This window comes from Corvus cornix, chromosome 18, assembly GCF_000738735.6.
Source record: "Corvus cornix cornix isolate S_Up_H32 chromosome 18, ASM73873v5, whole genome shotgun sequence".
Lineage (NCBI taxonomy): Eukaryota > Metazoa > Chordata > Aves > Passeriformes > Corvidae > Corvus > Corvus cornix.
This window is the reverse complement of record NC_046347.1, coordinates 7,175,703-7,199,690: the sequence shown is the minus strand read 5'-3', so window position 1 is coordinate 7,199,690 and position 23,988 is coordinate 7,175,703. Positions and strand designations below refer to the sequence as shown.

Here is a 23,988-nt window from a genome sequence, read left to right as displayed (position 1 = left end):
ATTTGCACAGATGCTGAGCACATTCCCTCTGTAACACAGGCTCTAACCTTGGTAATTAGCCAATTCCCCTCCATCTATCTGTGCTGCTTTAAACACAGAGAGGTTTCTTCAGCAATCACCCATTATGGATTACACTGGAACAGCCAGTTGGATTTGTTACCTTTCACGGTGGGGGTTCTGCCTATACAACTAAGCTGTAGGGGAAAAATTAAAAAAACAATCCACCTCAAATCCTATTTTCAGATGTTTTCTCAGGCTGCAGTCCAGACCACTGCAAATATGCAAGAAAAATTAAGAGTAAAGTAACTCACCTTTTCACCTCAGCTTACAAAACCCCCAACTTTGTCAAGGTTGTGTTTTGAATAGAAGCAAGGGGTTCTGATGGTCCTGCAGCAAACTGCACAGACTCACACTAAAATACTTCCAAAGCTACCTACATTTATGTTTCAAGGAATACACAAATAGAGAAAAAGTTGGAAGCGATGAGAGTTTACATCTCAGCATTTGCTTTTATTTGGGATTTTATGCTACAAAAATTGCAAAACCAGCTGAGAACTTATCCCTTAAACAGTTAACATAAGGAATGTTTAAAATGCAGTTATTTCACAAATTAGCTTATCAGCTATGAACATGAACTAAGTTCTCAAATTTTGTATTAGCTATAAATTCAGAGAACTATACCTGTTAAAGTGCACAGTTTACATTTAGCATTAAAATAGATAAGGCACTTATTAAAAGACAAAACAGTTATTAACAGGGTTAAACAAAATAAATGGGTAACTATTGCTCATCTGCATTGTAGATGATTAATTTTTCCTTCACCAGAACAATCTCTGCAGGGCAGGAACATCAAAAGAAATAACTGATCCCCCTCCCATATTTACTGAGTCAATAAAAGCAACAACAACAACACAGGAGCAAGCAGGTTTTTTTCCTGCTCTGTTAATTATGGATGACAGCACTTTGCGTCCCAGCTTAGGTTCTTCCCAAGACAAAAATCCAACTATACTGTGGGGTTTTTGGAAGAAAATAAAAAAAGAAAATCTGTATTAAGGATGTAGGAAAGTAACACTGCACATCTTCAGACATCTATCAAGAGGCCAATTTTAGAAAAACATTTTATATATCAAAACCCCCTGATAGATTTCTAGGGAGATGAACATAGACAGCAGTGAGGCCAAAAGAGAAACTGGGTTCTGCAGTTTCTGTGAATGTAATGTCCTTTTTGTTTACTTGTGCCTGGTGTCAAGTGTTGCTTCATACACAGGTGAATTTGGAAGTCCCATTTTAAAGGCCCCCAAAATACTTTAAAATAACCATTCAAGTGACTTTGAAGAACACACAGCTGAACATTTAGGACAAATTGTCAAGGTGTAGAGCCAAGTAACTCGTCAACTTGCACACAGCTTAGTACTCCAACACTAATTATTTGTTGTGTCAAAATGCAAAATCTTTTCTGTTATTCACTTGTAGTTACAGGAAGCACTGCACAGGACCAGCACCAGAGAGTATTCAGGAAAGGATTCCACCTCCACCTTCAGTCTGTGTTCTTTTAAACGTCTGTCTTCAGCACATCATCAATTTCTTCATAAATAGCTCTGAAAGTGGAGGAGCAGGGTGACTCCTATATCACATTTCATTTTGACAAAATGCACCAGGGAAATCCTGCCCAAAGTTTACAGTGTAGCTTCCCTTGCAGGATGCCCAGGTCTCCACGGAAACAAAGGGCCAACCTTGCTCTGATGATCTTACATTTAATGAGGTACCTCTGGACATTGTTACTTTTGATCAAACAAGTTTGGGAACAGGACTGCAAAACGCAAATGGCAAGTGCACCACTGTGCAATTACTGCACTAATTAAAAAAAAACAATGGAAGCTTTGTTGAGATTTCCCTACCTCAGAATTCAATGGCTCCTTGGAAATAAGTTTTGTATAGACAGCTCAATTTTTTTGCAATTTCCTGTTAGAAAGGGGGGTTTTGCCATCTGTTAAGTTTTGTATTAGTTCACTGTCTCACTATTTTGGCCTTCTGGAGAGACACAGCATCCATTCCCTTTTGTGGTTTATATTTAAACTGAGGGTTTTTTTCATATGCAGTAGAAAAACATTCTTTAAAAAACATGATTGCTGTGAACAGGAATTTCTTCTGTTATCTTATTCCAGAACTACCTGTGAAGTTCTATCAGCTTCCTTCAGCAGGACCCTGACCATATTTCCTCCACCTTTCTGTATCACTGGATAGGATTTTTAGTAATTTTGACCCAGGATTACTCCTTCATTTTTACAGATGCCAGTTAATGAGCACACTACAGTTTATTCCTTAATTGTTTATGCCAGAAATACTGGAAGAAAACATACAAAATGCAGCCACTGTCATTTCCATCAGTGATGCAGTTGGTCAGTTAACTCAACCTACGTAGAGAGGTCTGCTTTCCCTCTCAGAAGAAAAAGCCGTTTTGCCTTTGGCACCTCTGAATTTTAAAATTATATTTAAAAAGTTACTTACTCAGTGGGAGCCAAGGGATCAAATTCCATTATCTCGTAGTAATGAGGTGACTGTGACTTGTTCTTTGATGGAGCTGAAGAATAAAGACAGGCAGACACATCCAGATTTAAATGAGAATGAACAGCATGATTACTGCATGTTTTTTGTGTCTTCCTGAAAGTAGCACATTATCTGCTATGGATTCAGCTGCTTTAAATGCTAAAATGGACAGGTGTGTAATAGCATCCATGAGCAGTATGACTTTGTCAATGTTTGTTGCTGCTCCTAGTCACTGCCAGTCATTATGTAAAGGCCTTAAGTTCTAACAAGAAAATGAAACGTGAAAGAGGTGATTTGCAGTATTTATTACCTGCTGGTGATGGTCCATTCAATGGCACAGTCTGTCCAGTCTGCAGATTTATTGGGTTCAGAGGCACTGGGCTTAGAAGAGTCGCCAGCTAAGGACATCAAGCAAAACAATGCATAAACAGATTGTTCTATGAGAACTGGTTTGACCTCACTTATACAACTGCTGACTTACCTTCAATCTCTGACTACTGCAGGTAAAATTCTAAGGCCAATAGTTAGCAACCCAATTAATCTTCATTCTCCACACAAACTTCAAAGCAACTTTTAGTGTTCTATAGCACATTTGTATAATTTACTTCTGTGTGATTTGTTACACTACACAGATTCAAACATCTGCTTTGACTTGCAGTTTAAAATAAGGACTGTGCATGTTTGTTTGGGAGCTGCTTCTCATCTTTTTTATTTCATACCACCTTCATAACATTACTTCAAAGCCCCTTCATATTCTTTCCATTCCTTCTGTCATGGGTGTTTCTCTGCAGCATGACATTTGCCCTGCACTGTACTTGGGGTTTAAGTGACTTTTTTGGTGGGCTGTGTTTTTTTTGGGGGCTTTGGGTTGTTCTGTTTTTTTTTTTTTGTATGTTTGTTGTTAATATCTTATTTGAGATAGAAAATACACCAGAGTGACATCATGGCAATAAGAGGAGATCTCAGCTTGCTTCGCATAGCAACAAATTAAACACAAATAACAGAGCAAGTGGTTTCTGCAAATTGCCCTGGGATTGTGCTGGACCCAAGGAAACAGGCTTCCACATTAGGATCTGTGGCAGCAAAAGAGGAAAGTTGACCTGATCACCAAGTAGAATATTCCCTGAGGTATGGAGAAGGGAGCACAGAAGAGATCTTTGCATCCCACTTGGACAGCAGTTGGGGTCAATCCGAAAGTTCTCATTTGACAGCTGCCAGACAAGAATGATCATCCTGAACCTAAGTATTACTCACATTGCTGTATGTGTGTCCAGGTGGGCTGCTTACATTATTGTTTTGTGCTTCAGCTGCAAATCTAGGAGAGAGCAGTACACTGAATGTAAGTAAGAAATGATCAAAACTGTTTATTCTGATTGTTCATTTTTTTTTTGGCTGGTCTGTCTTTCCTGTGTGTCACAACTGAGAGCAGCATGGGCAGATGGACCAGTGTCCAACGCACAGGCATTATAAGGACACCTCTCCTGTCTTAAACTCTTTTACTGACCTGTTTCATGTTTCTCCCTTTCCCTGCTGAAAGTCAGGTACATTTATGTCTATTTATGACAAAACAGTGCTGCAGGCAAAAGTGTATTTTGAACCCTCCCAAGCAGTGTCTAGTACAGAGGGAATTTTCACTTGTTTTACTGGACTAATATGTAAAAGTAGTAAATCTGTGTCCTCAGAGCCTTCTATGTTCATTAGATGAATTACAGAGCACTAATACCCCTAAGGATCTGTTATCCATTCCCATTCCTTGATAAGAAACTACTCACGGGGATTGATGAGCTTTTGTAGGAGGTGCTGAATCCAGCTGTGGGTAAATTGATGGATGAGGCCTGCTTTTATCTTCAGGGTGTGCAGATAGGCCATCTGAAATTCAAAGCGATAATTAATGATCATTTAAACATTATCATGCAAAAGTAGCTACTTGTACTTTGAACAGTGAAAGAGTTAAGTTTTTGTTTGGAAGGCCTATAAAGAGTCTGAAATGAATTGCTGTTTATCACATGAAAGGCAAAATTTTAATGACTCTGAAAAGTCTTAGATCCAAGATATTTATCTCTACAGCATCAGCAGAGCTCTGCATGGTAGATACTACTTAAAACTCTTTTTGCTATTTGTAAAGGACTAAAATGGAATTCTAGGCATTTATTCCCAGGGGGACATTCACACCTTTAGCTTTAGTATATGGATTTCTCTAAAGTGGGTAAAGGAGGGGATTCTGCAAACAGTAATTCAGGGTACCTGAAGCCAAGTCTTTCTAACACTCCTGAAAAAACTCCTGTTTCTTCCTTCCAAGTCTACAGAACAAGCTGAGGTAGAAACTACCAGAGTGTTTTACAGGCCTCACTGCAATAGAAAACAGAGCATGTTCTACTGCTCAAATCTATAAAACGGGGGAAAAAAATTACTGTTAAAAAATTACAGGCAACCTTATACTACCTTACAGTTTTGTTCCTATGGACACATTTCAATTCTCCTTTTAAGAAAATTTAAGGAACATCCTTAAAGTTAAGGAGTATCTTTGTTTTCTTTCTTACAAGGACCTTCTTGATTCCTCCACTAAGCTCTTGTGGGTTTGTTTTAGGGAAGCGGAATGGAAGGGAAAGAGGCATTCACCACCTACTTGGGCCTGAAGGAGACACTGCAAGGTCACTTTGCACCACTGCAGACACAGGAGATGGAGAATCTATGGAGAGGCCAAGTAGGTCACTTGAGGGAGCAGATGGCTGTTTCCTGTACAGCTTAATATTTGAAAGAGAGAAAGTTATTTTGGGTTTTTCCTGGTGTTCTGTTTTTTGGGTGTTTTTTTTAAGGAACTTACACAGTTTTAAACAAATTACTGTTTTCACAGAATATAAACTTTTAAAATCTTAGTATTAAAAATTGGTAAATAAAAGAGAAGATCAGGACTCTGTGTATTTGAAATGTAACTGATGAAACAAAATAGGCATTTCAGAGAAGATCAGTTTCAAAAAATAAAGAAAACCAGTTCTGAAGTAGAAAATAGAAAGGATTCGATTCTATAAAGCTATTCTGAACTTGTTTAGTTACAGGACTGACATTTATCTTTTGATCGATCCTGTACAATTCTTTTCCTGCTACTTACTTGTGTTAATGAGATTGATACGTACTTAGGAGATTGATTTTTTCCAGTCCCATTTTGGATAGAAAAAAATCAAAATCACAATAATGTTTCCTAGGACATAGAAAAGAGTTCCCTTCCTTTCTCCTGTGAATGTGTTGGAGTTAAAAATGTAACCAGCCAAAGGTTTAATAAAACCCCATGCTTGAATCATACAGGTTTTTTCACAACAGATGAAAAATAAGTAAGTAAAAGATGATGCATTTTAAACTCACAGTCTCCTTAGTAATACAAAAATGCACAGACTACACCATTTGGGCTATTAACTAACCCAACAGTGCATCCATCAAGCAAAACCATCCACCTACATAACCAGAATGTAGTAAGAGGGGTTTTTCAAGAAAAACAAGATCATCTACCTTTTTTTAGTAATTGTCAGCAGTATTTCAGCATTTACAATGCATTTTCATATCGAGTCCTAGATGACTGCATAACTACGGCTTAGCAGAAGCTGAAACATGTGCAAAACTACTTTGGGCAATATAATTCACAACCATAATTATCAATCAATAAAGGACAGTCATTAAAGATTTGCTACAAGCCATTAGTCACAATTCAGAAAAAGCTTTGACTCAGGAAAAAAAATCAGCAGCAAGAGTGAATTCTCAAAGTGCAACAGTATTTCAGTTTCTAGATCATTAACAGAAAGCAAATGAAAAGAACCTATGGTTTCTCATTTTGTGTATGGCAGATAATTGTGCTTAGCTGGAGAGGCAATAAACCAGCATCTGAATAGATCTCTCCCTCATTTTTCTTACCCAAGCTTCCCTCTTAGATTTGACATTATTTGCTGCTTTAGTTACATGAATTTGCATGAAATTCTGCAAGTGAGACTTTAGAAAAATCAGTAAGAGTAGTGTCAGTCTGTTGTCTCCTGCACCTCTCAACTAGAAAATAAAATTCTGCATGTATCAGAAGTGTATATTTCACAAGGAAGAGCAAAAGGAATGCTTGCAGTCCTGCAGTTCATCTTTAATTACCTCCTCCCGCTCACGTTGTATCCTCTGGTTCTCCAGGAAACGAACTCTGTTCCGTGAGAACCTGTTGAAGGTGCAGAGTTAAATGTTCATTCTTACATTCCTATGATGTCCTTCAGAATATGAAACCAGTAATAATCAACGTTTGATTCTCAAAAGACTCCAGAAGCACCGAACAAGTACTCCAAGTGCTGTCCCTGGAGCACCTGTCTCTTTACGGGCAATCTGACTCCCATTCCAGGGCTGTGGTCCTGGGATCTCCTACACCAACACCAGCTGGTTTGTTCCTGGCCTCACGTTTGGAAACAGCCATCTGCTTGTTCCTAAACAAAACCAAGGCTCCTTTGACAGTGGTTTGCCTCTGTTCACACCAGCTAGGTAACTGTGAACATCCTCTGTGCCAAATCCAGCTCCTTCTGACCACAACACTCGTCCAGCTGAGTCTCCGGAAGCCTTCTGTCCGCAGAGCTCTGGGCATTCCCTCATGCCCTCCCAGGACAAACCACACACCTGTTCTGGCACACAACCCTCTCATTAGTGCAGGTCTCTGAAATAATTTTTTTAAAAATGGAAACAAAAAAAATCTACCTGCATTTGTACTAGAAGTGATAACACTGCTACTGTGGGTCCAGAGCAGACCCAGGTAGGTGACACTGAGCATCCAGAAGGTCTCTGTGTTTCAGCACCAGAAGCCCCGAGTTGTACAGACAGGAGACTGTTTATCCAACTGCATTTGCTATTCAGGGTCACTGTACTAGGGAGGCCCAGAAAGAGTATAGATGCATGAAGAAGCAGCAGGAAAAAAAAACCTTTCCAACTGTAGAGCAGAAAGTATTTATCATAAATCCAGAAAGAAGCAAGAAGCTGCAGAGACACTAGAGGGAAGCACTGTTACACACATGAGCTGTTGGTTGTACAGTGGAGGTTGCTCTGGATTTAATTTGGATTCTACAATAATAATCAGAAACAGAAAATGCAGCACGACTCATCCTCCAACAACACACAGTGTGAAACAGATGCAGATCATCAAAATCAGTTGGCCCTTTACACATCTCATAGTTCAGAGGGAGATCCAAAAAACAAATCTTCTGCAACACAAAATGAACCAGATACGTTTTTATACTCATCCACTCTGAAGTGCAGTGGATCTGCACTCAGGAAGACCTGTTACATAAAAACCATAGGATTACTAGAATACAGTAGTTTTCTGTCCAAATTAATCACTCTTTCCATCACCATGTCTTTACTGAGGAATCTGTTGAATTATACCCACAAGCTGCTATTCACAGTTCAAGGTTCCTGGCCTCACCAGTATTCATCATTTGTAACAAAAATGTAAGCCCGCATCTGACTTCAGTGGATTTACACAAAAGTTGAATAGAATTCCTTTTCTGATTATTAAAAGGAAAAACCTCCTAAAGGAAGAAGTGAGCACACAGTTCTTTCAAGGCAGCTGCTGTAAAATCCACTAACACTACAGTAGACATAAGGGCACATGAAAACTTAATGTTGTCATTATTAGGCCTAAAGTTTATGCCTGACACTTAGAAGAACTAGTGGTATTTTCAGTGCAGCACTCAGAAGAAGATTAAAAAGATTACTAAATTCTATAAATTTGCTAAATTTAATAAAGAACAATTGCACTTGATGCATAATGATTCCTAGAACACTTTTTAGCTGTGAAAGAGATCAACTACTTAAGATGGAGGGGTATCTCCTATTAAATCAGAACACTCTCCAGGAGTATACTTGTGATATTTTGCGGAACAACACTGGAATTCTGAGTTGAAAACTGGTTTCAGTTTTGCCAGCATCCAGTCATGCTAGCAGTGCCATAACAGACAAACACCCAGGATGTCAACAGGAGTACTGCTGTGCTTTCATGTGTGAAATAAAGAAACATTTTCTGCTGTAAGACAAGCAGAACAGTGTGTTTCAATCCAGCTGAGAACAGTAAGCAACTCTCCTAAGCATGCAATGAGGCAGAAGGCTGCTCCATGGCCAATTCCTGCAGTAAAGCTGTCAAAATTGTTTAGAAAGGAGGACAAGCATTCTTTCTTGGAAGCACAGACACTTAACAGAGATAAGGATGAGCACCAGCACCAAAGGATTTGTAGCAGCTGTTGACAAATTCACTGGACTCTACCAAAAATTCCAAAATTATTTTTGCGTGCCTCCATCTGATTTCCTGTCCATGCTGTTAACTTGCTTTACCCCACTCTATGGTTTCCTAACTACTTTCCTGAACCATTTCTGAAGTGTTTAGGAGGCAGAAGATACATAATTTTCTCTTTTTGCAATCATATTTCTTTTCTGAATTTAAGGATAAAATCAACACTAGGCATAGGGACCATCTCCCCATTAAGTGCACTTATTCAGGTAGGATTCCAAATGTGAGGAGAGAAGCCCTGCACTTACCTTTCATGTCCCAGGAGGACGTTATTCAGATCTTCATTTACTTGTATTAGCTCAACAATCACATCTTCATTCTCCACTGTCACCAGCAATTCCATGATCCTCTCCTGCATCATCCGACAGGTCTTGTACAATTTCTGCCCGAACCAAGGGAAGGAAAAAAAATTAAAAATCGTAACTGTGGTCTCTCAATATGACAGTTCTGGATGGTAAGACACTCAAGCACTGCAGTCACAGGTAACATTCCTTAATTTACACAAACCACATGGGTACCAACCATTGCAAATAGAACAATGTCCACATCTTTGATCTCTCCAGTGCAGGGTCACAACTCCCACCACCACATCACTCCTACCTAACCCCTACCTCTTGATCCACTGTCATTTCTAAAGATATAGCTATCTCTAAAGCCTAAATTACAAATTGCAAAATAACAAAGACACATCTGGGTGATGTAGAGCCAATGTGATTTGATCCTGCTTGAAGCTGATTAAACTCAGCAGGATACTTGGATGCAATCCTGTTCAACATCTGCTTGAAGAAAATATTAGTCTGAAGGTCAGAAGTGCTCTGTGACAAGTCTCCAGCTCTAACTATTCCTTTAAATGGGAAGTCTGGATAAACTTAATCTATGGACTTTTGAGAAAGTAACACAAACCTTACAGAATTAACAGATAGGAGAATTATGAGAGATTATTAAGCAAAATTTTACATTATTGTCTGGTGAAGTGGAAGACAGTCTGTTTATATTACTCCCCTCTGCAGATTTTGCATGTTCAAAGAAACAAATTCTTTAGCAACAGGAACTTTAATTCAGCCAACATTTTTTCTCACTCACTCTGCATTTGCAAATGCAGGCTGGCTCTGCTTAAAGAAACAAAAAAACAAAGGAGGGGGAAAATTACTCTATTTGCAAACTACTATTCAGAAATTGCTTTGATATTCAAAGTGATCTGATTTGTCCTCAAAGAATACATACTTCATGTAAATCAATTATTTATGGAAAAAGAAATCTTCACCCCTTTGCTAAATCTGTGTCAGGATTGTAGAGTGCTGTACTTTTCAGTACTGTATCTTCATGGCCCAGGATAAAACACAAAAATGTATTCAGCTTAATGTCTGTAATTACATTTAAAACCTGACTCCACACTTTACTACCTGATCCACATTTAAAAAAATGTGTATTTCTTATGACTCCATTACACAGGCAGACTAGCTCTCCTTTGCAAGTGTCAATACTCAACAGAGAAGGAAATTGAGACACTCATTTCAGGCACAGATTTGCCTGAAAACTGGAGTTTTACAATGATGGAGTAGCAGCTGGGATAACAATCATCAGTGATTCCAATACATTTGTGTTAATTCTTACCAGCTGCTGACCTGGACCCAAATTCCTGCACATCCATCCACTATCTGTTCACCATGTCTATTCACCATCCAGTACAAAAGTTTGTTACGCTTCTTGGCTGATCCTGAGCTATTCTTTAACTACAGTTATTGGCCAGCACATTAGTTCCAGTGAAATCTGGTATCTTAAGCCTTGTCCAGCACAGGGTGTGGAAAGGGAGGAGCCTGGCCACTAACGAAGATAGAGAACTGAAAACACATTGCACTGATCAAGTTCACCTTGTTACAGTTTTTGAGGGACTGAAATCAATGTCTCCAACTCACTCAAAGTCTAAACAAGCAGCTCTTTTAATAAAGGATTTTGTTCTGTGACAACAGAAGTCCAATCCAAGTAGTGTCCCAAACAAAAAGAGAACATTAAACACTGCTCAAGGAAAAGGCTGGCCATGCCTGATGTTTTGTACCACTTGGTGCACAGGAGAAAAAGAACAGAAAGAACAACAGTGAAAGGAATGAGTTTTCATTCACTCTCCCACATATGGGAATTCCACACCCTGTCCTCAACCTTTTGCCAACAATTTTATTACTGGGAGTGTCAATAAGAATCCACTGGTTTACTGTGGGCAGCTGAATCTGTGCCACATACAGAAGTGCCACAGCAGGAGACAGGAAATGAAAGATGAACTTTTTCTGTTTCCCAGCCTTGTCATGGACTGGACTGAGATGGTCAAGCATATTAAACCAGTGTATTCTCAACAGCACCCAGTAAGGGTTTGTTGCACAGGAAAATGTCTATGTTGGGCAGAAGAAGTGCACTCAAGGCTTGCAAAAATTAGATCAGTTCTTCAAAACACTTAATGCTGCAAAACTGCCAAAAATGCTTCCTCATTGTAGCAGTTTGGAGGTAAGGTAAGAAACAGGAGGATGTGGTAAAAGTTTTTTAAGTTCTCGCAGACAATATGAAACCAAAAAGGTTCCATTAACACAGGTCACTATTGCAATGCTAAAGTAATACTGTACTTTTAATTTCTAAACAGAAAAATACAGCATAAGCACATAATATCACAGAAGGAACATGTACAGGTTCACTGTCACATCACTAGACTATTGCAATACACTTCCTTCAGGCTACACTTCAAGAGCACATGGATTCTTCTGTAGCACAGCAAGCTCCCAACCTTTGAGGTTACACACATAAAGCCAATGCTTCATATTCTTTACTGGCCCTCAGTCTGCCTCTAAGGGACTGGTGATAATAAAGAGAGCTCTGCAAACTCCAGGACGGATATGAGAGCATGACTGTGGCATCATCTATTCTCCCACAAGGCAGCTGCGTTCAGCTGGAATGTTCTCGGGGCTGTTTGACAGAACATGCTCAACAGAGAACGCTCCATTATAAAATTCCTTTGCCCTTGGAATTCCCTAGAGCTTATATTTGCATTTCAAGCTGTATTGTCCTTTCCTGACTATCGAGATGTCAAGGGAAGGTGAAGGAGATGAAAGCAAGTTGAGCAAAATGAGAGATAGAAACCTGCTGTTGGGTTCCATTTGTCAATCTAAATTGAGATGTTAAAAGACAAGACATAACACTTTAGAAAGCAACTATAACCAAACCAATAGCCCCTATCAATGAATTATCAGGTACCTGTAAAAGATTCATATCATCCAGATTTTCAGAGCCAGGAACATTTTCTTTCAATATTGATGACATCACTCTCACATTCATTTTTGCCATATCCAGTTCACTGTACAGTTTCCCAATCTGTTGGAATTCAACAGGAAAATATTGTGTAAGTGAACAGAGCGAGCAGAATAATTCTTACCTCTAATACACACTTTCTTCTCCATTAGGTATAATATGGACTTAGCTAGCATTATTTTACTCTGGTAACACACCATGAAAATGAATGGAATTAGTTCAGCTTTTAAATGTGCAATCAAACTAAGATCCAAGCCTGATAGCACTACTTGTTTTCCTTACAGTTAATCCCTCTCACTGATGTTACTGTTCCTCCTTTTAGTTACATAGGCAAGCAGGAATGGAAGAGAACTGTCCTTTCCTTCCTGCTTTTTATAACAACCTCTTCACACAAGCCTTGTGTGAAAGTAAATTTGGCTTTCTCGCTTATCTCTGAACAAGCTTTTATCAATTTGCATAACAGAATTGTAAAATGTGATTAGATATTCACACACTTGAGTAGTAATTCCACAAACCTAAGACCAAGAACCCAGAGCTACACCCCGTGAACTGAGGGTCACTCCAGTGGCAGCCAGGCTGCTCAAGTCACACATTCACAGCACATTTCAGGTGGACCCACCCTCCCCTAAACCTGTAGTGTTGCACCTGCTCCGGAGTCAACAACAATGTTGGGCCTGTGGGAAGAGGCAGGAAGGAACGTTTGGCAGGACTGGTAGAGGATGGGGATGACTTTGCACAAGGCGGGGGTGAAATCTGTGAAAACACAAAAAAAACAGAGCTTGGGTTGAACAAAATTGCAGCAGGCATCCTGCTGAGAGAGGACCATCTCTCAGACTACACAACTGGGCAAGAGCTTCCTCATAATCAGTGCTCCCATGGAATTTGCTGAGCAAAGCCTATTTACAAAAATAAATCTAATGTCTATTTTGTAATGAAATGAAGCTTGGAAATCAAGTATCTTTAGAAAGCGTTTGCAAGTAAATTCCATCACAGGACAAAGTGGGAACGGCTCAAGAACAGGCTAGCAAGGAATTATGAAGTCATCTAAGAGCAAAGAGTCCTTCCCAAAGTGCTAATGCAATTTTGCAATGAAGGACAGTTTGGAATGGGATGACACTTGGAAGCAGTAGAAGGGTTCGGGGGCTGAGTGTGGGTCTCTGCAGAAGGTGAACTACAAAAGCCTCCTGGGCTGAAAAGCAGGAACAGTCTGAGAAAGCTTCACCTGCATTGCATCTGAACTGACTGCTAAAAAAAATGCAAATGCAAATCCCAGCCTGCACTACACACTACAAACCCTTCACTTCCTGGAGACCGAGGTAAAAACTGTGTTCAGCTCTGCTAAGATAAACAGACAGTTTGCCACTGATTTTAATTGGCAAGTACCTGAGGTAGACAAAATAATCTCTAATGTACTAGGTGAGGGAAAAAAATAGTGTTTATTGAGAGCACTCTTCACATGGCTTGTTTGAACAACCTTTAAATACATAAGCTTTTGTGTACTCCACTATTCAATCAGCAGATCAAACTCAGGATAAATCTGAATTATTCCTGTCTGCACTGATTATAGACATCTAATTCTGTAATTGCAAGATTCCACACAGTGGTGGAAGGCTTTCACAGTGCCCAAAGATCTCGTGAAAATTCTTCTTAAAAAAAAAAAAAAGCAATCTAGAAAGAATGGCATTAAACCATGTACTGTATTTTCAGCTGAAGTTCAATGCTCAAACTATACTTATATTTCATGTCCTAAATGCCACACAACACTGCCTATGACATAGGCTTAAATAGCACTTACTGTGCATGGATTGTGCAAAGCTGAAGAGATATGCAGACAATAATCTCTTCTTATAGATTTCTACAATTCTCAATTTAATCTTAAAGATAGATGATGCTCATATTCTGAACAGTACGTGTTTTTGTGAAAATCTCACTCATTTTTGTTGAGGCTTTCAGAAGCTGACAAGTTTGGAGCACTAAGCACTCATTTATTTTGAAGTAAACAGCATGCACAGATCTTTCAAAGTCTCAAGACAGAGATGCTTCATTTCTGAGAACATATCCATGAATCTGTACTTGGAAATGAAATAAACTACTATATAGGTCAGGTTTCTTTGTTGTTATCTTCACTGTTATAATTGAAACTGATTCCTGCTCACGTGCTTAAGTAGTTTGGTCATACTCTGCCCTGGAGCATTTAAATAAAAAGCCCAGATCAAACACACCTTCTGTGTCCCATAAAATTAACACATACTGTTTCTGAAGTGTCCTTGTATATCCTCACCTTAGATCCACCTCTGCTGGTGTCAGAGGACGGAAACTCCACTCCTTTCTTCAGCAATTCTAGGTAAACTTCTTTTACTTCGCTCACATCCACCATCCCTTGGAAACCCCGTGCCCAAACCTGGTTTCGAAATATCAGGGACAGTAACAGTCACAGAAATGGTCAGTCAGTGGGTCAGACAAATGCTTTTAAAACATGTCCTAAAGACAGGTCATTCCCTTCTTCCACTCTGGAAAACTCCATTCAGTGCAGCAGGAACCACAACAGCTCCAAAGTTAAGGCCTGCTTTAGGAAGAGGTTCCCAGGATTTAAACAGGCTGCACAATTAAACATTTACAACACAGCAGAGACACTTTGAACACTCACAGTTTACTCCAGACTCACCATGATAAAGGTCAGGATTTTCTCCTGCATATCAATGGGCAGGTTGTATCTTGGGTTCAGCAGTTTCACCAGCTTGTCTTTGCAGAAATCCTTCTTCACAACTAAAGACTGGAATCTTGGGCCACAGTTCTCCATACACATCTCAAGCAGCTGCACATACAAAAAACCTTCGGTTACACAAAGAATAGGGGGGGAAAACCCCACAACTTGACTGCTTTTGTTTCTTTCTGTTTAATTTGTTTCAAGGAACTATGGGGAAGAGTAAGAATGGACATGAACAGATTACTGCTCACTAGAATGCCTGATGAGGTTACTTCAGGGGAACAGCAGCTGCCTGCGTGCTCTGTGATACCCGCACAGTTCAAAGGAGCTGTGCCAGCCAGAGTGCCACTGTTTTTAACAGAGAAGCATGGTCACACTTGTTTCTATGTCACAGCAGTTACTGAACACAGTACCTTAACAGCAGGAAATCTGCCCATATCTTAAAAAAGTTACTTTTACAGATTTAGCAATAGAATTAATTCACTGCCTAGCACATAGGTACCCTGGTCTGACAGATTCTGAAGAGCTCTGCAGGAGAAGAAAATCAAGATTACTAAATGCCTGTCCTCTAATCTGCCCTGTAAGTGAGAGACTAATGATAAAATAGGAAAGAACAAATTCACCAACTTGGAGCACAATTTCTCCATGCATTTCAAAGGTCACATTGATTTGAAACAGATGAGCTGAAATGTTCCAGTTGTCAGATTCATCTTAATGAAGGAAGTCTACTTCCAAAACCCTGCTTGAAATGCTTAGAGCAAGGATCCCTGTAAGCACTGCCTTGTCAAACACAGCAGGATGTGGTAAGGACATAACACTTCTCCCTGGTACATCTGGAGGTGGCTGATTATAATTCCCATTTTCCAGAAGAGATGTCAAAAACTGCCATTACATCTCAGTCACCTGGGACTTGACAGGAAACTGGGGTCAATCAGATCAGCTGCAGAATCAGGAACAGAACTCATCTCACCTGGCCCAAATCTGAAGATGGATGATGACCCACAGAGACAAAAATGGTCACTCTTGTGCTTCTTTCTCCTCAACTATAGCTTCATTTTCCCTCCCAACGTAAGAGGGAAGATAGAAAGGTGGAACTAAAGGGCTGACATTAACAAAAGGCTGCAAAATTTCATGTGTTTTGAGACAAAAGTTCCCCTGAATCATGTAACAGACAGGACATATTCTCAAAAGGATACACATATTTAAAGGGATGATACTGTGATCTTGATAAAAGTATGTTAAATATACTTTCTATTCAGAGCAGACTACATTTGACTAAGTGAAATCATTTTAGTAACTAATTTTCTAACATCAAGACTCAGGGATTTTTCTCTCAGTGTGATCAGGAACTTACAGGATAACAGGTTTAAGACCAGAAGAAAATATATTGCCAAAATGAAAACAGGGTAGAACAAAGAGACACTGGCAGACTGCTGTACAAAAAGCTAACTGAAAGATAATTACAAAAATATCTTGGCTCGAAACATTGCTTTTCATGGAGAGTACATGAAACATAGGCAAATAAGCAAAGTCATTTGCCTGTGCAGTACTTCAAAGATGGTCTGTGTAAAATGTTTTCAACCCAGTGCATGGCAAATTTGTTATGGTACTCCCTATTATTAATTCTCTATTTAAGGGACTGAGTATTTACCCGCTAAATGAAAGTACTGAACGAATGATCTGGATCTTCCACTCGATTATGACACCCCAGCCCACTTACTCAGGGTAAAACTAAGCTGGTATAAGAAAAAGGAGAATTTGACTCCATTATTTTTAACTGGACTATTCATGAACAAGCCACTTTCATGCTAATAACACCTTTCATTATAATTTCAGTATGGGTATTTATCATGCAAATAGGACTCCAGTGCAAACACGACTTCATAGTCGCAAGCACTTCCACTGAAGGAACAGATCCAAGCTGGCCAAGCCAACCACTGCTCCACACAGCACAATGGGAACTCAATAGAGACACGTTTTAATAACAAAACTGGCAAATTAACTTCAATCAAACCATTAAACTTCCTGTCAATAACAAACAGGATGTGAGAAGTGCTGGAATTGACAGAGCTGCTGCGTTCCAGGATAACTGATCCCAGATATCTGCACTGAGCAAAATGGGGGCAAACGGTGTAATCCAAGGCCTCTGGTTTACAGGACTGAATCACAGAACTAAATGATAAAAGGCATCTACAGAGAAGTGAAGCCAAACTGAGGCAGAAACAGAAAAGTGAGAAGTTGGTGAGTATAGCAGAAAGTCAACGATGTTCCTTATCAACAGAGACCTCACCCAGGTTTCAGGACTCACTGCTCATCTAAAGCAGCCAGGTTTGGTCCATAAAGCTGAGCAATGGATGCAGCTTGTGATGGACACTTCTTAGACCCAAGGTGGCTGCAAGAAAACCCAGATGAACGGTTTGTTTCTTTGCACTTCAGACTCAAGGGGAACAAGCCATTAATCCATGTCCAGGATTACACTCCACTGAACACATCCTAATGCCTGCCCAGCCGACATTTGGAACTGCAAGATGCTGTTTCCAAGGCCAGCATTTAAACCAAACCGGTACGAGCAGCTCTTTCAGCTGCCACTCATCAATTACAGTGCAGGGGCTGGGTACATTTGATCAAGGTTCAGCATTTCAAAACCACTGAATTTTCAGAAGTCTTGAGTTTTTCAGATTTCACATTTCAAACACGGAGATTTGGATTTCTTTTGCCCCCACTCAATGTCCTCTTCTTTTTCTCTTTGTCAGCATATACCATAAAGTATAATAAAATTGAGTAGTACTCTTTCAATTGAGGAGCTGGAGGACTCTCTCATGTTTTTGTTTTTCAGATCCTCTGCTTTGTGAAATGTTAATTAAAAAAATTAAATCTGAAGGTCACATGTGCCATGCTAAATTTTTTCTGCATCAGAAAAATTACATGTGATTAAAAGGAAAAGTAGAAATATTCTTAGGAAAAAATACCCTTCAAAATTTAATTCTAAGCAATTATAGAATGGCTTATGTTGGAAGGGACTTTAAAGATCAACTAGGTCCAATTCCCCTGCCATTCACTAGATCAGGTTGCTAAGAGCCCCATCCAACCTGGACTTGAACATTTCCAGGGATGGGGCATCCACAATTTCTCTAGGAAAATGACTTCCTTTAAAATATTTTCCAACAATGTAATACAGACGTGAAACAGTAATTTAATCTTAAATTTCTGCCCACTGCTTTGAATGCCGGAGTGAGAGGGATACATTCAAGAAACAATTTCCCCATGTGCTGTTCAGCTCCTAAGACCTTAGAGGTATCAGAACTGGGGCACTGCAGCAAATGCTTTACAAAACCAAGGGAGACCTATGGAGGTAACTGAACAGCTGTCTCACTGTTCATTACATAAACAGAATTTATGCATCTAAAGTCTACCAGTAATAAAAAGTGAAGTAACACACACACAGTCTGTTGGATTCCTGCCTGAAAGCTCTAATCCTCTTCACTCTGATTGTGCAACCTCCAGCACCAGCCCTGATCTCTCCGTGGTATCAAAGGCCAAGTATGAGGCAACTCCATGGCCTAACACACAAACACCTCCATCCATGTGACTTCACAAGAACTTCAGCAGCTCAGAGCACCTGAAGCCAAGCCACAGCCAGCACATTATACAGCTGGCACTCAGCCTTCTTCCTCCAAGTAAATAAAGAAGCATCCAAGAGCAAGGAGGAGGAACACACTGTTGAGATTTAACCCATCTCAGTAACAGAATCAGGCCTAACATGTGCAGTTGAGCGGCTTCCATGAAGACTTTCACACTCCACTCTGTGTGTATCCTCTGGGAATGAGCTCCTTAAGCAGCTTCATTAGAAATATTAAATTCTAGGATGTCAAGGTGGAGTAGATAAAAGTGGATCAAAGTGCACTTCAAAAGAAATGTGATTTGTAGATCCTTCTTAGTTGTATCTAATGTAGGTAGGAGAGACAATCTGATGTAGAGTCTCAAAAGCTGGAGGACCACATTTACCGTAAGAAATACAGGCACTAACAGTTCATCCAAAAAGAACCCTTATTTTTGCAAAACTCTGGGAGGAAAACAGTTTTTAATAGATGAGAGTTGCACAGGGAGGGAAGGGCTTGTGTTTAAGGAATTGAAAATTGGGGTTTTTTTCCCACTTGCAATGAATTGCTGTTGTCAACCAAGCATTTCAAAATGGAAAACAGGAACAATTTCATTAAGGCAATTAAGAAGATAAAAACAGAAGATACAGCACATAGGAAGAGTGATGTGGGAAAGGTAAAAGCCACACATGGCCAGCAATGAGGTCATCAAAGGAAAGATTTTACACATGCTAAAATTATGGCAGTACTGGTAAAAAAAGAAAGAAAAATGAAAGAAGCCAGAGGCAGAGGGAGAGACAAAGCATAGAAGATCTTATGTAAGATCTAAACCCAGAAAGAGAGAGAGTTAGAGGAAAGTCTGGAACTTATTTAAATTTAAAAAAGGAAACAAGATTAAGGAATATAGAGAGAAGAACTCTGCAGACAGAAAACAGCAGCTGGGCCAAGAGGATGTGACTGCCTGGCAGGCAAGTTACAGGTGTGCATGGGAGTGGGTGAGGACAGAGAACGGGGCTGGAACAGCACAGGAATTGCACTCCCAGCTGAACCTGCTGCATGCTCCATCTGCAATACAAACTTCCAGGTCAGTGTGGTAAAGTTCTTCCTTGGATACACCCAGAACAAGATCCTTCTCCCACTTTTACATACTCAAAAGCTAAGCTGCAATATCACCTTGGGTATATCTGCACTGTAAATGCCCAGGAAACAGCTCCTAAACCTACACCCTGGATTAGCAGCAGAGACTGTGTCAGATAATCAGAACAGGACCTTGCTGCAGAAGAGCTGCAGGAGACAGACCTGATAGAGGGATTGCAGGTACAGTGGAAACCCAGTGTTTCCATTATGCAAACACACAGAACACACAAAAATGTGACTCATGAGACAGTGGAGGAGGAAGCAAGGGAAGAAGTGCGGAAGTGGAGTGAGCTGAAGGTCTATATTGACATGTTTAACACAATTATCTTCATCTCTAACTTGTCAGGAGACACTTGGGCAATTGCTAAGCGAGCTACAATTTGGCACTATCCATCACCCATCTTCCTTAATCACTTCGCAGCACATCTTGATATAGATAATGATTTTACACAACAAATAGCAAACCCATGATTAATAGTACTCAAAGTGACGTAGACAGGCCTCTAAAACCTCAAAAAAGGAAATGGTGAAGAAAATACTTTTAGCTAATTAATGACAGACTAATATCCTCAAGACCTTAAAATACAAATAATATGACTCTTGTCACAGATGCACTATTGGTAGCAAAGAGTAATTCAAGTCAGAAACTCAGGACTTAGGACATTATTAGAACTTCCTGCGTTAACATACTTGGTAAATCTTAAATTGACTGAAATCACAACACCTCCCCAAACCCAGGAGCAGTTCAGGAACACTGTCAGATTCTAGAGGCCAGGTTATGTCAAGTGAGGATATTCCCAGACACGCCAACCTTTAGCCATAACATTTGAATTTCACATAGCTCACCCTGCCTCTCCCTTACTTAACTCACCATGGTTACCTTTTCCTTCAAGTTTATCATTTATTTGTGATAACATTTCCTTCTACAAAACAGGTATCACATATTCCACCACATTGCACACTGTGCCTAGTTTCACTAACCAACTAACAGGGTGAGTAAGAGAATGGTCAAATGTAGCTTTTATGTAATATCCCAACCTCCGTGTCTTTCACAAACAGGTGGGGCTCTCACAGAGGGACAGTCACTGGAGCAAATAAGAACTATACTACTTTTACACAGAACAAGTGAAAAAAAACCAACCCAAACCAGAATTTGCATCATCCAGAAGTCCATGGAATGCCAGCAAACCATCTGATCTGAGCTGTGGCAGTGCTGTACACACAAACAACAAAGACTGAAAACATCCTGCAGAGTTGTGTCAGGGGTAATTTGCATGCCACCTTATCGTTTAGAATGTTTGCCTTCTTAGTGTCTAATTAATATAAACATAGCTGTACTTACAGACAAGGTAAGCCTGATCTCCTTATGGTTACAGTTTTTTGAAAGCTTCTTCTTCAGTGCTTTAACTGCATCTTTAGGCCTGTGACAAGAAATTAAGAAGGAAAAGTTACCAGTGAAGTTTTCTAGTTCATAACTTCATCCAAGAACCAAAAATACCAGCCTGAGATACAGGACCAAATCCGTCCCTGTGTTTACACCCACATAAACCAGAGCAATTACCCCATTGATTTCAGCAAAATCTCTTCAGCACTGAAGTAGAGCAACAAAGCAGTGAATCAGGTTTGTTACTGCAGACTGTGCATTACTCCAAAGATTTGTGCAGAGAAATAAAGTTATTCTCCTCTGCAAAGTCTGTTACAAAATAATATTTTTTCACTGCTGTACAATAGAATTACTTATCTAGCTTTTATTGCCATGAAAGGGAGTATCAATTGCCAGCTATATCAAGAGTTGACTGGTACTTTTCAAGTATGATGCAATTACAAAATATTCTCCTGGGAGTGCTGTCAGGAGTAGGGGTGTCATGGACAACTTCCAATCTTATAATTGCAGGATGCACTTAACTCATCTGAGTAATTACCATAGATGGATGGATGGACAACCCATTCCAGCCCAGAGATAGGGGTATTTCTAACCCAGCCATTTTCATTTCTATATATACACCCCGTATCTTTTAACTATCTGTGTAGGAGGAAAAGGGTGGAAGATGGTATCGAGCTTATCACATGAGGGAAGCAGTTTTGCCTCGTTAATATGGACTATCTATAGTGTACAATTATTAGGGCCAACCCAACACTCATGATCAACATAAACAAGATGTCCTAACTTCTCTTTAGGATCTCTCCAGAATCCAAGATGGAGCAATAGGCACAATGTTCCACTAAGATAAAACTAAGAAATCTTTGTTGAAAACATTTCAAAGTCAATGAAATTAAGTGGGTGTTTACCATTACTGCATTTCTTAGTTTGAAGTGCTATACTTCATGAAAAAAAAGAAAAAAGAAGAAGACATTTCTCTATTTTTCTTAATCTTATGTCATACCCAGGCACATCAGTAGAGCATAAAGTGATGGATAGGAGCATGAGAGTGGAGAAGTTTCCCTTGCAGAGAGCTGTACTACAATTGCACTCCTGCTTGCTTCCCTCGCTGAAGCATCTGGAAATGCTCTGGTCAGAAGCTGTATATTGCAATAAAATAACCATATGCCTAATTAGATGCAGCAGTTCTGCTGCTCCTACTATCGTGTTACAGACTGTGACTAGTAGTAGCTGCCTAGAAGGAAGTTACAAGGAGTTCCTCTGCAAGCCTAAGCTGTGCACAAGAGGAAATAGTTTATTAAAAAAAGGCTCTGTTGCATGGAAACTTTACATAAAAACTGAGGGTCAAAGTGTGCTGTTGCTTATGGCAATAACCAGAAAGAAGTAATTATTACTGACATTCCAAGCATTAAGAGCCACGGGTGAGAGTGTGGAATCCAAAACAATGGGAGGAAAGAAAAGCTGATACAGAAAAAAAGACACCTGTGCAGAAAGTAAAGCATACTCCATTGTCCTGGAGAATATGTTATGTATTAAAATATGCCACTGCTAGAACTGAGTTCTTACAATGCAAAGCTGAAGCAGATCTTACATGAGAACGAGTTTCCTTTTGCCCCCCTTTTACAGGTGGAAACAAGGAAGCTCAGAGCAGCAAGTGGCTGAGCAAACCTGGATGTGGCCGTTCAGTGCAAGAAAGCACCTCAGTCCTGGGAGCCCTGGGTGCACACCGGGACGGAATGGATCCCACTGCACAGGACCCCAGCTCTCGCTTCACCCCTGCTGCGGCACAGCCTGCCAGAGACACTGCACGCTGGGGAACTCGAAGGCAAAAGCCCAGCGTTTTAAAGTGTTGCAGGCAACCAAGTGCTCAAAGCCTTTTTCAAGGTGGGTTTGCAGGAGTACCCGTTCAGCCTGACAAGCGTAACAGGTTGTACAAAACATGTCAAACTCAGGTGAGAAACCTCTGTCACCGCCCTTCTCTAGCGTGTGTCTATAGGGAAGAACCTCCGAGCCTAATCCTCGATGGCCCCGCGAAAGGCAAAGCTTTTCCTTGCGGACTAAAGCTATCTGCTCCCTGCGCTATTTCGTTTCGGGTCACTCAACATCAGCGCCCTACGCTGGCTGCTCGATGTCTCCCTGCCCTCGAGCGACGCCGGTGCCACCTCCGCGCCCCGCTGCCCCCGGCCCCGCTCGCTCACCCCTCCTCCGTGGCGTTGATCACGTCGCAGATGTGCATGAACTGTCCCCACTCCTCCGTCTGCAGCGACCCGAGCGTGGCCCGCTCTGAAAGGCCAAGGGGAGCCGCGGGTCAGCGCCCGGCGGGGACAGAAGGGCGGCGCGGGGGCACCGCTCGGGGCTACTCACCGACCAGGCTGCCCACGGCGGTGCCGAACGGGTCCCTCGGAGCCCTCCCGAAAGCCATGGCCGCTGCCGGCAGCGTCCCGCGGGCTCTGCGGAGCGGCAGCCCCGGCCCCGCCACCGGATCCAGCCGCTCCCTCCCGCTCCGCCGGGCGCTCCCTTCCTGCGCTGGGGCGGGGCCGCCTCCAGGTGCTGCCGTGGCCCCTCGAACCTGGTCGCGGCACCGCACCGCCCCCGCGGGGCTGGGTCCTACCCGGGGCTGGGTCCCACCGGGCATCTCCCCGACACCCGCCTGGGATGCGCTCCCACCGGAGCATCCCTTGGGATAGGGCTCTCCCCGACACCCGCCGGGACAGGGCGGGGATGCCTCCGGATCGGGCTCCCCCCGATCGCGGAGTCAGCGGCGACTCGGGGCTGGCCGGGGCTGCCCTGTCCGGGGCTGCCCTGTCCGGGGCCTCCGGCAGCCGAGCCCCGCCCGGCAGAGCCGCACGGACGGGTCAGCCCCTCACCCCGGCCCGGATCCAAAGCACCCCCTGACCTCCCCGGGTCACACAGCCACGGGCTCATTTTCCTGCCCCATGGCCCGGAAACCTGCGAGCCCCCCGCTCAAAGGCAGCGGTGGCTCAGCCGGCTCCCGGATGGGATTTCACAGCTGAATCCACGAGGAACTTGGCGT

The 23,988-nt window shown here is 41.3% G+C and overlaps 1 protein-coding gene across 2 annotated transcripts; it reads right to left on the bottom strand.

Moving 5' to 3' along the window:
• Window positions 1-473: 473 nt before the first annotated feature.
• On the bottom strand, window positions 474-23,493 carry TOM1L1 (target of myb1 like 1 membrane trafficking protein). Of its 2 annotated transcripts, XM_010407445.4 has the most exons (15): window positions 23,319-23,493; window positions 23,153-23,237; window positions 20,916-20,994; window positions 14,796-14,945; window positions 14,412-14,531; window positions 12,776-12,883; window positions 12,077-12,193; window positions 9,088-9,221; window positions 6,673-6,733; window positions 5,174-5,291; window positions 4,320-4,416; window positions 3,802-3,862; window positions 2,858-2,945; window positions 2,509-2,581; window positions 474-1,598 (listed from the first exon to the last, which is right to left on the bottom strand). In XM_010407445.4, the coding sequence occupies exons 1-15, from the start codon at window positions 23,374-23,376 to the stop codon at window positions 1,553-1,555; spliced, it is 1,395 nt and encodes a 464-aa protein (XP_010405747.2). In that variant the 5' UTR covers window positions 23,377-23,493; the 3' UTR covers window positions 474-1,552. The 2 variants fall into 2 exon arrangements, with proteins under 2 accessions (XP_010405747.2, XP_019146296.1); XM_019290751.3 differs by lacking the exon at window positions 23,153-23,237 and having other exon boundaries at window positions 23,319-23,488.
• Between the last annotated feature and the right edge of the window lie 495 nt (window positions 23,494-23,988).

Excerpts from the sequence above, each read along its gene's own strand:
- TOM1L1 (XM_010407445.4), bottom strand. The coding sequence starts at position 23,376 with ATGGCTTTCGGGAGGGCTCCGAGGGACCCGTTCGGCACCGCCGTGGGC. Across the intron at positions 14,532-14,795 it reads AAATCCTGACCTTTATCATG|GTTTGGGCACGGGGTTTCCA; the intron begins GTGAGTCTGGAG and ends TTTCGAAACCAG. Across the intron at positions 2,582-2,857 it reads GAATGGACCATCACCAGCAG|CTCCATCAAAGAACAAGTCA; the intron begins GTAATAAATACT and ends TTTATTCTTCAG.